General features: G+C 48.7%; 1 protein-coding gene across 1 annotated transcript; it reads right to left on the reverse strand.

Annotated features, from left to right (window-relative positions):
* Window positions 1–2572: 2572 nt before the first annotated feature.
* Window positions 2573–8595, reverse strand: GPR50 (G protein-coupled receptor 50). The gene is made up of 2 exons (XM_045790504.2): window positions 8409–8595; window positions 2573–5576 (listed from the first exon to the last, which is right to left on the reverse strand). Exons 1-2 carry the CDS (start codon window positions 8593–8595, stop codon window positions 3886–3888), a joined length of 1878 nt encoding a protein of 625 aa, XP_045646460.2. The 3' UTR covers window positions 2573–3885.
* Between the last annotated feature and the right edge of the window lie 4930 nt (window positions 8596–13525).

Genomic DNA, 13525 nt, shown 5'->3' on the forward strand with positions numbered 1-13525 from the left:
ATTTCCAAGAGCAATGAATCCATATGTGTACCAAAAGGCATGTACAAGAGTGTTCATAAAGGCTTTCTTCATAACAGCTGCAAACCAAAAAATAGCCCAAATATCCATCTGTAGTAGAATGGATAAAAAATTGTTATATTCAATATGATGGAATTACACACAGCAATAAAAAAGAATGTACTACTTCTACCCAAAGCAATGCATAAGTATCATGGACAAAATTATAAGCAAAAAAGCCAGATATAAAGAGTGCATTCTTTTTTTTTTCTTTTTTAAAGATTTTATTTATTCATTTGAGAGAGAGAGCCAGCCAGCGAGAGAGGGAACACAAGCAGGGGGAGCAGGAGACAAAGAAGCAGGCTCCCAGCAGCAGAGCCTGATACAGGGCTCGATCCCAGAACGCTGGGATCACACCCTGAGCCAAAGGCAGCCGCTTAAGGACTGTGCCACCCAGGCGCCCCACAAAGAGTGCATTCTAATACTTCCATTTAAATGGAGTTGAAGAACCAGCAAAATTAATTTAGCATAATGGCACCTTCTAAGTGCTACAAATGTTTTATATCTTGATTTCTGTGGTGTTTACACAGATGTAAACATACTTAAAAATTCATTGAGCTCTAACTGAAGATTTGTTGTGTTCACTGTATGTAAAATTATATCTCAATATAAAATAAAATTGAAATGTACAAAAATGTTGATAGAAACATTTTTTATAATAGCCCCAAAATTGGAAACAACCCAAATGTCCATCAACAGTCCATCTACAAAATCACTGAATAAATTGTAGTATATTCATCCTGTGGAGTACTACATAAAAATGAAACAAAAAACCCAAACTACCGATACGTACAAAAACATGAATGAATCTCGAAGACATAATATTGAGCAAAAGAAGCCAGACCGATATATGATTTGTCAATTCTATTCCTAGATACATGCCTCAAAGAATTGAAAGCAGGAAATCAAACAAATACTTGAAAATCAATGCTCATTAGCACTATTCACAATAGCCAAAAAGTGGAAACAGCCCACCAATGGATGAATGAACTAACAAAATGTGATGTATCCACACAATGGAATATTATTCAGCCATAAAAAATGAACTACTGATACCTGCTACAACATGGATGAACCTTGAAGATGTTATACTCAGTGAAAGAAGCCAGACAGGGGCGCCTGGGTGGCACAGCGGTTAAGCGTCTGCCTTCGGCTCAGGGCGTGATCCCGGCGTTCTGGGATCCAGCCCCACATCAGGCTCCTCCGCTATGAGCCTGCTTCTTCCTCTCCCACTCCCCCTGCTTGTGTTCCCTCTCTCGCTGGCTGTCTCTATCTCTGTCGAATAAATAAATAAAATCTTTAAAAAAAAAAAAAGAAGCCAGACCAAAAAAAAAATATTTTGTGATTTCACTTACATGAGGTTCCTAGAATAGGCAAATTCATAGAGACAGAAAGTAGAATAGAGGTCACCAGGAGCTCCAGAGGGGGGAATAGGGAGTTATTATATAATGGTTTGTGTTTGAGGTGATGGTTACACAATGCTGCGAATGTACTTAACACCCCTGAATTGTACACTTAAAAATGGTTAAATGGTAAATTTTATGTTATGTACATTTTATCACAATTTGAAAAAACGAGAAACTGTATACAATAGAATACATGCTGTATACTTCTTTTTATGTGAAGTTCTAGAACAGACAGAATTAATGTATGGAGATAGAGGTCAGGATAATGTCTGCTTTTGGATGAAGTATTGACTAGAAGAAGGAAAAAGGGAGTCTTCTAGAAGACTATATCTTCCTCAGAGTGGTAGTTACACAGATGTATACGTACATAAAAATTTGCCAAGCTGTCACTTTACAGTATATACTGTATTTTCCATTTAAAAAGAATAAAAAATAGAAACTGAGGAAAACTGCTATTTAAAAGCGCTTGCCTTTTTTAAAGTCCCTTCGCTATGGAAACTTATGCTCACCTGGAGACAGATTCTCTCTCTCTTTGGGGAAGTCAGCAAAACCGGCCCTTGTGTTCTCACTGGTGTGAAACTAGAAGCCTGGTAAAACACCTTAAACCTGACCACAGAGATTCAGAGTCCTGTCTTGGTTGCTCGCAGTGGCTGTGGTAAATCAGAGATGTGTTTATGAGGCTTCTTAACTTACGGGACTGGAGACGGACAGGATGAGGGAGGGAGGGGCAGAAAGAAATATCTCTTGGTTCTGTGCTTGAACTACAGCTTGTTCTCCTGATGGAGGGGGTTTAGGGGTGGAGGTAGGCGGGCAGGTGAGCAGAGTCCACAGCGGCCTCTTCATGAGACTGTGAGACTCTGGGCTTAAGCAGTGTTTCTTCAAGCACTTGGAAAGTGGGGAAAGAGTGATCATTTGACTTGCTGTGGAGTATAGCGAGCTCGTAGGAAGGATAGAACTTGAACCCAAGTCTTCTGATCCCCCAAGGTCAATGCTTTACCACCCACCTCCTAACCCTCCCCACAAGGAATCTGGTGGAGGAAGTGAATTTATCAACAAATCACCACACCAAAGCCACAAAAACACTTTTATTTAATTGCTACCACAAATACAGAATCAAATTAAAGCAGTGTAATACATCTTCACTTATCCTCACAAGCTTTTATACAGTAAACTTTGCTTTATGTGTTGGTTTGAATCAATAGTTGACATTTTTATTAAACAATTTTTTCTTGAACTCTAACAAAAGTCATTTCCTGGGCTGTCAGGTGTGCTGATACAAGACATGTCCAACTTAACGTTGTGGATCACAGAACCTCAGCCAAAGGTAGTGGGATGGGCTGGTGTGGTATCTTTTCCTCCTGCCTCCCTCCCCAGCTGGGAGGCTGAGGGACAAGGTAGGAGAGAAAGGCTTCAGCTAATACCTTGAATTCCCTTCTGAACGAAAAAGGAAAATGTAAAAATTGATTATGCAGAAACATCAGACTGTCTAAAAAAATCTCTGAGATAAAGAGTAGTTATGAATTATAATATTAAATACATGACTATAATTGATCCTAGTGACCACAAATTTGGATTTTAGAAGAAACTAGTTTATGAGTGGATTTGTTTCCCTGGAACTAAATGAAAGAAAATTCTGGCAAATGCTTAAAAAGATAAGTGACTACAAACAAGGTAAAAACACCTCATCATCTGCATTCATGTTTGACTATAAAAATCAACACCAACGTTTGAATTTTCATAAATTAGAAATAATTCGGTTTAGCCATATCTTCCCTTTTGCCATTTGAACTCACAGGCATAAAAATTTACTTTAATAAGAGCTTATCAAATTGTGTTCAGATATGGGTCATATCTTGTTGCTGAAATTTAGAAAAGAAACCGTTTCAAGTACCTGTACTTTATCAAAACTGCCATTAAAAGTACAACATAGAGTTACACACTTAAACACATAAAGCTTTGCGGTCACATTTACTTACAGAAACACTCTTCCCCCCGCCCTGGGGGGATGAGAGAAGAAAGCAGGAAAGAGAGAAGGAAATGAGGAGAGGGTTCTCGAGAAAGGGGGACACGGAAGTGAGGAAAAATCAAAGTCTAAAATTTCAAGGATCACTGTTGGCTCAAGTCCACTATAGGAAGAAAGTGAGGCTCAGAACAACAGATGTCAAACTTGGGGGAAATTTGGTCTCCAAAATAGCAAATGCACACACTCGCGTGCACGCGCGCATGCACAAACACACACACTTTTTCAGAGTATGTTACGTAAAGAAGGAGTATGCCTACAAGGTAGATGTAGCTTACACCATGTCTGTGAGTCTGTGTCTGTGTGTCTGTGTGTAGGTGCAGTAAGTTATCTCACCTTAAGTTACATATGCTAGACAAACTTGAAAGTGGACCACTACTTGGCATCCCCTAAGAGCATTTTTCACACAGCCATTTCATCAGAATCAGTTTCAACATCAATAACCATTATCTTATGGTAATCATTGTTGGTAGTAGTGGTCACAGTGGGGTCAGGAAGGTTGGCAGCAGCGGCAAGCTCCAGTAGGCTGGCAGCAGACTCGGGAGACCCACTGGCAGGGCTGCAGACAGGCTCAGGGAGATCAGTGACATCACACTCAAAGTGGCTAGCAGCGGTGGTCTCAGGGTGACAGGAGGCAGTGAGCTCAGGGTGGCCAGCAGCGGCAGGCTCAGGGTGGCTGGCGATCACTGGCTGGGGTTGGCTAGTGGCAGCAGGCTCAGGATTATCAGCAGTGATGGGCTCAGGGTGGGTGGTAACAGGCTTGGTGTAGCCAGTTATGGGTTTAGGGTGGCTGGTGGCAGGGCTGAAGGCAGCCTTGGAGTGGCTGCCAGCAGGAACATGGTGGCCAGTGACAGGTTTAGGGTGGCTGGAGGCAGACTTGAAATGGACAGAGTCAGCCTTGAAATGGACAGAGGCAGGCTTGAAATGGACAGAGTCAGCCTTGAAATGGACAGAGGCAGGCTTAGGATAGACAGTGGCAGACTTGGGGTGACCAGAGGCAGATTTGGAGTGTCCAGAAGCAGGCTTGGAGTGGCTAAAGACAGACTTATGGTGGCCAGAGGCAGACTTGCGGTAGGCAGAGGCAGACCTGGAGTGGCCAGCGGCTGGTTTGGGATGGCCAGAGGCACGCTCATGTTGGCCAGCTGCAGCATCACCAGGTAGTGGAACATTCCGGGCATTCATCGGTATTTCCTCCACAACAGGACTGGCACGGGCACGATCTTGTTCATGGGCTTGTTCACGGGCTTGGTCGCGGGCACGGGCGCGAGCACGGGCCAGGGCACGGGCCTCCCGAGTCTCACGAACATCAGTGATGAGACCAGAGAGGAACAGGATAGGGTGTCGCATAGCATGGAAGATGGTCCAGTATTCTCTTCGGAAATTCTCATTGAGGAGCCCGTAGATCACAGCGTTGAGGCAGCTGTTGAAGTAGGCTATGAAGTAGGCTGCAAGATAAAGCCAGTTGGGGATCTTGCCTGCCATCTCCTTCGGACTAACAGCCACCAAGACAGTGAGCACGTTGATAGGGCACCAGCACACTGCAAAGAGGAGGAAGATCACAAACATGGTTAGAAAATTGCGAACCTCAGCAAGCTGGTTGTCAGGATTCTGCCCAGCCGGGTCACGGGCTGCCAGCACTTTGGTCCAGATCCTCACGTAGCAGAAACCCACGATGAGCAGAGGGAGGACGAAGTGGATGCAGACGATGGTCACAGCAAAGACAGGGTTGTTCAGATAGTTGAAGATGCAGGTATAGGTGCGAGGATCGTACTCAATGGTGCCGATGTACATGTTGGGCAGGACAGCCAGGACGGTCATGACCCACGTGATGACCAGATAAATGCAGGTATTGCGCACACTGAAGATCCGCTCGTACTGGAGGCTGTGACAGATGTAGCAGTAACGGTTGATGGCAATTGCCACAATGTTGAAGATAGACCCGACCACACTCAGCCCTGTGATGAATCCAACCATCTGGCACTGCAACTGGCTCAGATCCCAGCCCCCAATGGCCATGGCATGCAGCATCAGAGGGTAGGGGTAGATGGCCACCAACATATCGGCCACAGAGAGGCTAACGACGAAGATGTTGCCTGAAAAACATATCGGGGAAGGGAGAGGGGGAAAAACAAAGAAAAATAAATGGTTAAGTATGGAAATATATAAATTTAAACTGGAGGAAAAGACCATCTGAAGTGGTGACAATTTAGAATTCTAGAATTCTTTTAAAGAAATATTCTTGTGTTTTTATTTTCATATACAAGCATTATTCTGATGCACAACCAGGTTTGGGGGACCTGTCCTTTGTGCAAATTTTTCTTTTCAGTGTCATGTCTGCTTTGAGAAAAAAGCCATCTTCTGTCAGAAAGCAGTAAGCACATAAGCCCTTTGCGGAGCCCTTCATACTCACGCACCGACATGCCGCCACCATTTTAGAAAAACAAAACGCAAACTTTTTTCCCTACAGGGGGATAGGGAGAGAAGGGGGAGGGGCGTAGAGATGAGCTTGATAAAGCCGAGGGTAGGAAGTAGGCTGGAGGTGTGGGGGGAAGGGAGGAGATCGAAGGAATGTAAGGAAGCCTCAGCCACCACCACCCCACCAAAAAAATGAATGAGCCTTCTGCCTTCTCTAGGCCAGCGTTGTTTTTACAACGCAAATACGTCTAAGAGAACAGTCTGAGGAAGGACACTAGAGGCCGTCGTCGTTTTAAGAAAACGGAATCAGACAATAATCTAGGACCAAGCCCAGTAAGTATTTACCATCTCCGAGGTAGGCTAGGAGTGAAAACTGAGGGGAAGTGGGGAGACCTTCTAAAATTTAGTCTGAGACCAAACACAGTGCGTAAGGAGAAAAACAATCAGGAAAATCCCTGCAAGGATTAGCAGAATTTGCCTGCTTCCTGCGGGTCCAGCACAGAGTCGCGCACCCGCACGTTCAGCTCCCTGTGTAAGAGCTCCCGGCCCGGCGTTGAACTTTACTGGAGGCTGTGGCTAAACAGGAAAGCGAAGTGGGGGGGGGGGGGTCGGCCCCCACTCGCGTTTTGTAGGGCAGAGGTAGGAACGTTTCTTGCAAAACATTTCCAAAAAAAGGAGGAAGAGGCCAAATGCAGGCGCAGAGCCCTGTTTTTTTTTTTAAAGCAACTCGTTGCTAATTAGCACCGGTTTGGCAAAATATTGCACTTCATCTTGGACTAGGTGAAAATGAGCACTTTTAAAAGGGCAAACGAATGGTTCCCTCTGCCCTCCTGCCAGCGCTGCCAAGGCGCGGCTTCAGCGCTTTCTACCGAGAGGTTCTTTCTAGGGTTTTCTCTCAAAGAAATGAATTGGGAGAAGAAAAAAGGAAAAGACAGAGGGAGAAGCCTTAAAAACAAAACCACAACAACTATAAAAACCTTTACTTGAATTATAGAAGGAAAGAAAGGAGAAGGAAAAAAGGAAAGGGAAGAAGAAAAGTAAAGAAAGAAAATGGGCTTCGCAGGTGGTCCGTGCGGCTCCGTGGTTCCTTGGGACAGCACTGCTGGAGCGAAGGTGAGGTCCAAGCGTGCGGCCCCACGTCTCCAGGGGACCAAAAAGAAACAGACACGCCCACCAGAGTTTAAAAGAAAACTTTTAATGACTGTGTGCCCGTCGGTGCATTTTGAAACTTGTATGGTGGTTGTGATTCTTCATGCCCGAAAAGTAATCCCCCAGAGACTGGCTGCCTCCTCTCCCCCGAGCCCCGCCCGCTGGGTCCTGCCAGTACCCGACCCTTTCACCCCGCCCCCTCGCCCCAGCCGGCCGAGACCCCAGCCTCGGAGATCCCAAGCACCGCCCCCTCCCTCCTGGGACCTGAGCGCGGAATTCGGGCCCTTACGTCCCTCCCTTCCCCTTCTTGGCCCTCTCCCGCCCAACCTGCAAAAGGGGCTTACAGCTTTGCAGCGTCCGCAGCCCCCCCCCCCCGGCACAGGTTCCTGCGTGCAGACGCCTCCCGCGCCTCCCCCAGCCTGGATCGCAGCTGTCCCCTCCCCTCGGCACTGGCTGGTAGCCGCGGGATTCTCGCTCACCTCACCACACCATCCCAGCTCCCCGCGCTTTGCAGTTTCTCTGCATCTCCTGCCGCCCCCTCTGAGCTCTCCTGCGACCCTCCCGCCATCCTCGCGCGGTTCTGCCGTCTTCTACCCCCACGCCAGGCAGAGGCCAAGCTCCGGGGCCTCTCCTCCGCCCCGCCCTGAGACCCCCAACACCCTGCTTACGGACTTCGCGATCTCCGCCGCCGCTGCCGTCTCTACCACCGCCTGCTGCGCCCAGACCTCGGCTCCGCTCTCTCCGCAGTGCGCCGTGGGACGGGCGGACAGAGCTCGGCTCCGGAGGACTCAGACCACCCTACTCCACACTCAGGCGCTAGGGTCTGTGCTCCGCTGCCCGGCAGCCGCCCCGGAGCCGCCCCGCAGCCCCAGGGCGGCGGCAGCTGGGGCTTAGCTGGCTCTGGGCGCTGCCGCTGCGTTGCGCTCCTGTAAGCGCCGCAGCAGCCGCCGCGAACTTAACTTTCCCGGAGCGGGTGGCAACCCCGCGGCTTCCTCCGCACCAGTTCGACCCACATTGCCTCGGCGTGGTCACCTCTGCCGCGTCTGTCTCGGCGTGCTGTCCCCAGACGGTGGCCGCACTCTCTGCTCGGGTGCCGCCTCTCTCTGCCGCGCTTCGCGGGAATTCGGGCTTTGCACTTAGACGCCAAAAGCTAATTTCCTGAGCTCCCTCAGCCTTGAGAAGCTCTACATTAATGGGGCCCCCCCGCATAACACCACCGCCCAGGTTCGCAAGGAATTTGGGGGTAGAGACGTTCAATGTGAGGGCACTGTCCAAGGGTTCCCTGTTTCTGGCGCCCGAACTAATGCCCTAGGAGTGGCAAGTGGCTGAATGCTGGGTAGGAAGAAGGAGGGATGGCTTACCAGAATTTCGAAGCTTCTTGTTCTTTGTCACAGCTAAGATGACCATGGAATTGCCGATCAGGTCTACAACGATGGTGATAACCATTGCGCAGAACATAAAGATGATTAGAGCTGGTGGGTAGTCTGGCTGTGGCAGCTTACAGCCAATGCAGCCATATGGGGTGGGAACTGCCAGGGTAGGCCCCATGTTGCTGCTGGAGACCGTTAGGATCTCCAACTCAGTCAGGACAGCGAACACCTGCTCTGTCACCAGGAGCCTGGAGCTTCAGGAAGGCTGCTTCCCCTCCGAGAATCAGAGAGCAAATGACAGCATCCCGCCCCTCTCCGATGAGCTTTTAAAGCCTCAAGAGGTGGCTAGCCCCACCCCAAGTCCCTCCCCCCGACCAATCAGAGCTCCCTGAACACCCCCGCTTTGGTCTCCAACTCTTTTTGGACAAATCCACATCGAGGTGTCGTCTTGCTTCCGACTGCCTTGTTTGTGCTTCCCCTCTAGCCGCCCCTCCCCATCCCCTAGGTACCTTGCGTCGTGACAAGCTCGGAGTCCACCTCCCCACCCCTGGCCACTGCGCATCTGTTTCTAGCAAGTTCTTCTCCCTCCCCTTCCAATGCAAACACCTAGGAAAGCGATGTAAAATGCAGGGCAGGGGCTTGGAGTCCAGATTGAACCCACGCCAGTCTGTAGTCCCCAGCCACTCCTTGAACCTTAGGTATGTGCCCCTATGTTCTCCTTGAAACGTTCATTCCACTCCAGGAGCTCTTGCCCGTTCAGAGCCTTCTGCACCTGGTGGGGGAACAAGGGACAGCTGCCCAGAGCTTCCATCTTCAGTCTGGGTGACCAGTCTCTAGGGAACCTATCTCTCCTCCACTGCTTGCCAGGAGCTGGTTGGCTCCCTTAGCGGTTGCAGTGAGTGACCACTCAGTCGATCTGGGACTTAATGCTCTACCGAGGGAGATGTCCCCTGAACCTGGCTCCGGGATCTGGGAGTGAGTCTGTACTCTGGGTGAGAGGGGAGGTAGCTGGTGGCTATTTGTCCCAAACTTTGGGGCAAGCAAGAGCAGGAGCTGATCCCCTTCCCCGTTGCTGAGCACCCTAGCTGCGGGAGGTCAGAGATTACTTTGGGAAAAAGTAAAGGGGGCAAGAAAGCCTTTCTCCTGGGCCGCCGCTCCTCTAAGAAACCCTGGGCAACGGTTTCGGCTCTTGTCCCCTCTGGAGGTGCTCCGCACGCTCTACAGGGTAGAACGGAGTTCTGGAGCAGCCTCGGGGAGCTGTGCTGCAGCAGCGGGACGGGCGCGGAGGTGCCGGGCAGTGCAGCCACGAAGACAGCGGCAGACCAGCGAGCGCCTCCGCCCCAGGCATACAACTCATCTCTGTCCATCCCCTGTCAGGGGTCTCTTTTCCGCCTCATTCGGTAGGGCCTCCCCTAGCCCCGTAAATCTCCCTCCCGAGGCGTCACGGTTCTCTGTGGTGCACCCAAGCTCCTGACGCGCGGGGACCACGGAAAAACCGAATGACTGGGGCTAAACTAAAGGGGCGAGATTCTGTACTCTCTTCTTCCACAGCCTTGGTCATGGGAATGGATTCTGCCCGCTACGCAAAGTTATGGCGCTTATTGAGAAGCCTCCCAGAAAATATCAGCAGACACTTTGAAACTTGTCACAGACTGGCCTTCTTGTTGCAGTGGGGGAGAGGGGGTTGCACTGTCTGGGAGCGCCACCGTCTGGACACAGCAACCCTCCTGCCCCGCGGGGGAGGGTCGGACACAGGGGGTGGGAGCCGGGGGTGGATTCCGCGAGGGACCTCAACATTTAAAGACCTTTAACGGAAAGACAGACATGGCTGAAAACAAGATTGCACTCACTTTCTCTAGCTGGAAAGCCCAAAGTAGGAATGTGTCCCCTTGTTTGAAGATGAATCCCAGCCCCCTCCCCGTGCTCGCTACTGAGAAGGCAACCCGCACGAATAGCAATCTCCCGCCTGGAGCCTTTTCACATTCATTATCTCACTGCTCCTCGCTGGCTGGAACCCGGGCCGCGCGCTCTCCCGGCTGGACGTAGCCAGGATTTCTCCGTAAACGCAGCCTGAGAGCCGGCTCTGCTCTCCTCCCTAGACGAAGGTGAGCCCTGGAAAGAGGCTAGCGACCGAAAGCCCATCCACATCGTGGAATAGTTCGTCCACATCAGGCTGCTCATGCTGATTCCCTGAGGGTTTGGATCCTTTTACTTATGGCAGGGAGCCGTTTTTAATTCCAGTAAACGAAAATTTGAATGAAAAAGGAAACATGCATTTAGCGACTGAAGACACTGGCGTGTCTCCTGCACCCTAGACCCCCGCAACAAAATCCTGTAAAGAGAGTCTGCAAACGGTTTTCAGGCACCATTGTATTCTAGTGCACTGTACTTCTGAGATGAAGTGTCCCCAGAGCTGGTGGAGGCCCGGGGTAGTGAGAAGTCTCAGCGGCTGTGGCCTGGGCTTGCCTGAGACTGAGGAGTAAGAAGGAGAGAGTGAGCTGATCCCTGGTCCCTGGCCCCTGGCCCCTGGCCCTGTTTGGACACTGCTTGACCATGACCTCCTAGGACTTGGATTTTTCAGTATTGGGCAAGTGGGAGAGGCATCTATTTTAATAATGGGAGGCGTTCTACATCTGGTTAAATTAATCTTTTTATTTTTATGAGCTATCTTAATAAAGATTCTGAATATTTCCCAGTTCTAAGAAAAACAGATGGATATTGAATCTGTCATGTGGATACATATGAGGAAGAAAACCAGTCAGAGTTTGCAAGGGTAGGACAAAGACCCATGCACAATAAGTAGTTAAGGGGAAAGGTCTCTATTAGGTAGAGTTGCAGTGTGTATGATTTATTTAAGCTTCCAAAGGATTTGTAAGTGTTTTTCTAAAAGGCCTGCTAGGAAGCCCTAATAACTGGGGGTGGAGAAAAACACTTTATTTGGGATTTGAAAGCTATAAGATAGAGAATCAAAACAGAGGATACCTAGGACATTGTCTTGTGGTCCCAGGAAAACCTTGGAAACCCATACAGAGATTGGGAAGGAGAATAAAGCAATGAATAGTGGACAGGGAATTGTGTAGAGGGCTTGCACTCTTGGAGCTCAGCCAGGTCCCATCATGGTCCCTTCCTCCAGGCCATTTATTATGAGATGAGGGAGACTACCTGGCCTCCCAGAGGACCCCCTCCCCCAGCACTGAAAGCTTGCCACATCCCAGGCAGAAGTGATGCCAAGGGGCATTCTGTGTAGAAGGTAAATAGTAAAAGCTTTTTCCACTCTTCCCGCTGATACACAAAAATTTCTTCCATCTCAGCCTCCACATTTCTCATGTTTTGAAGATTGGGGCAGGCCTGGCAATCAGGGCAGCAGCTGGCAACTTGGCTTTCTTTTTCAAAGGTGAGAGAGAGCAAGTAAGCAGTTTCTGCTCAGAAATGGGCAAATTTTCTGCACATGCAAGGACACTAATACCTTGCCTGTAATTAATGCACTGTCATTTTAAATAAGCATTTTATGTTTTTCAAAATCCCATCAGGAATATATTTTCTCACAACAATACAACAATGTCACTTAAGAGATCAGAAAACAGGGTCAGAGAGGTGAAAGGACTTGCCCAAGGTCATTCCAAGGCTGGTGGAGGAGACCAATATCCTCTCAGCCCTGGGTCTTTCTCCCACAGCCCAGCTTCATAAGATAATGTTTTGCTCTGACACTTGATAGGGTGGATTCTGTGTTCTCTTTTGTTGTTATTGTTGTTCTGTTTTTTCATTTGATTGTTTTTATTGAGATATAGTCACCTACCATAGTTCCCTTCTTGTAAGTGCACAATTCAGTGGTTTTCTGTACATTCACAAAGTCCTGCAACTGTCACCACTATCTAATTTCAGAACATTTCCATCAACCCAAAAGAAACCCTGTACCCATTAGCAGCTACTCCCCATTCCCTTCAACCCTCCAACTTCTGGAAACCACAAATCTGATTTGTGTCTCTATGGATTTGTCCATTCTGGACATTCCACATAAACGGACTCATACAATATGTGGCCTTTTGTGTCTGGCTTCTTTCCTTAGCATGTCTTCAGTGTTAACCCATGTTCTAGTGTGTATTAGTGCTTGGTTTACTTTTATGGCCATACAGTAAGTATTCCATCGTAAGGATAAACGGTGAACATTTTGGGTTCTCATTTAGTCCCAAGCAGCCCCTGGCCCAAGGGAGCCAAGCAGAGGGCCTCTTAGTGCCAGCTCACATCTCCTCCACCTCCAGGGAGGGCTGTATGGCCAAGGAATTTCTTAAGCACTCCAGACTTCTTTGGCCAATGCTCCTCTGGATGGAGACTGCATTTGGCTCAGTTCTTGAAAATAAAAACAAGCTTGAACCCACAACCAATGAACCACTGAACTCTACCTCTGAAACTAATAATACACTATATGTTAATTAATTGAATTTAAATTAAATTAAAAAAACAAGCTTGAACCCAGATACTCATAGTGCCTCGTCAGAGGGTTGATGGGAGAGTTGAATGTGATGATACATGCCAACACTTAGAACACTATTCAGAACAGAGTAAACACTCTCCCTATGATTCTTATTCTTATTCTGGAAGTGTCTAATACTCTGTCTAAACTCTCTTGTGTTACACTTCCACAGAGGACAGAGGCTCTCTGAGACGTCAGAGACTCTGCCCCCAGCTGTCTCATGCTCCAAGACCTCTTGCCTCTAAGCTGTAATTCCTGTCAGAAGCCACCCAAGGGGGATGCCTGGGTGGCACAGTGGTTAGGCGTCTGCCTTCGGCTCAGGGCGTGATCCCGGCGTTATGGGATCGAGCCCCACATCAGGCTCCTCCGCTATGAGCCTGCTTCTTCCTCTCCCACTCCCCCTGCTTGTGTTCCCTCTCTCGCTGGCTGTCTCTATCTCTGTCGAATAAATAAATAAAATCTTAAAAAAAAAAGAGGAAGCCACCCAAGGGGCACCCCTCAGCATCCCAGGCCACCACGTCATGTGACAGTGTGTCAGATGGAAAGGAACATAGTGACTTGCCTTTTCACTGGCCCCCAACATGCTTCCCCGACACAGTCTGTATAGTTCCCACAAGAAGGAACTTGACAGATTTCT

The sequence above is a fragment of the Ursus americanus genome, chromosome X (genome assembly GCF_024610735.1).
Source record: "Ursus americanus isolate L20-20 chromosome X, mUrsAme1.1.p, whole genome shotgun sequence".
Classification (NCBI taxonomy): Eukaryota; Metazoa; Chordata; class Mammalia; order Carnivora; family Ursidae; genus Ursus; species Ursus americanus.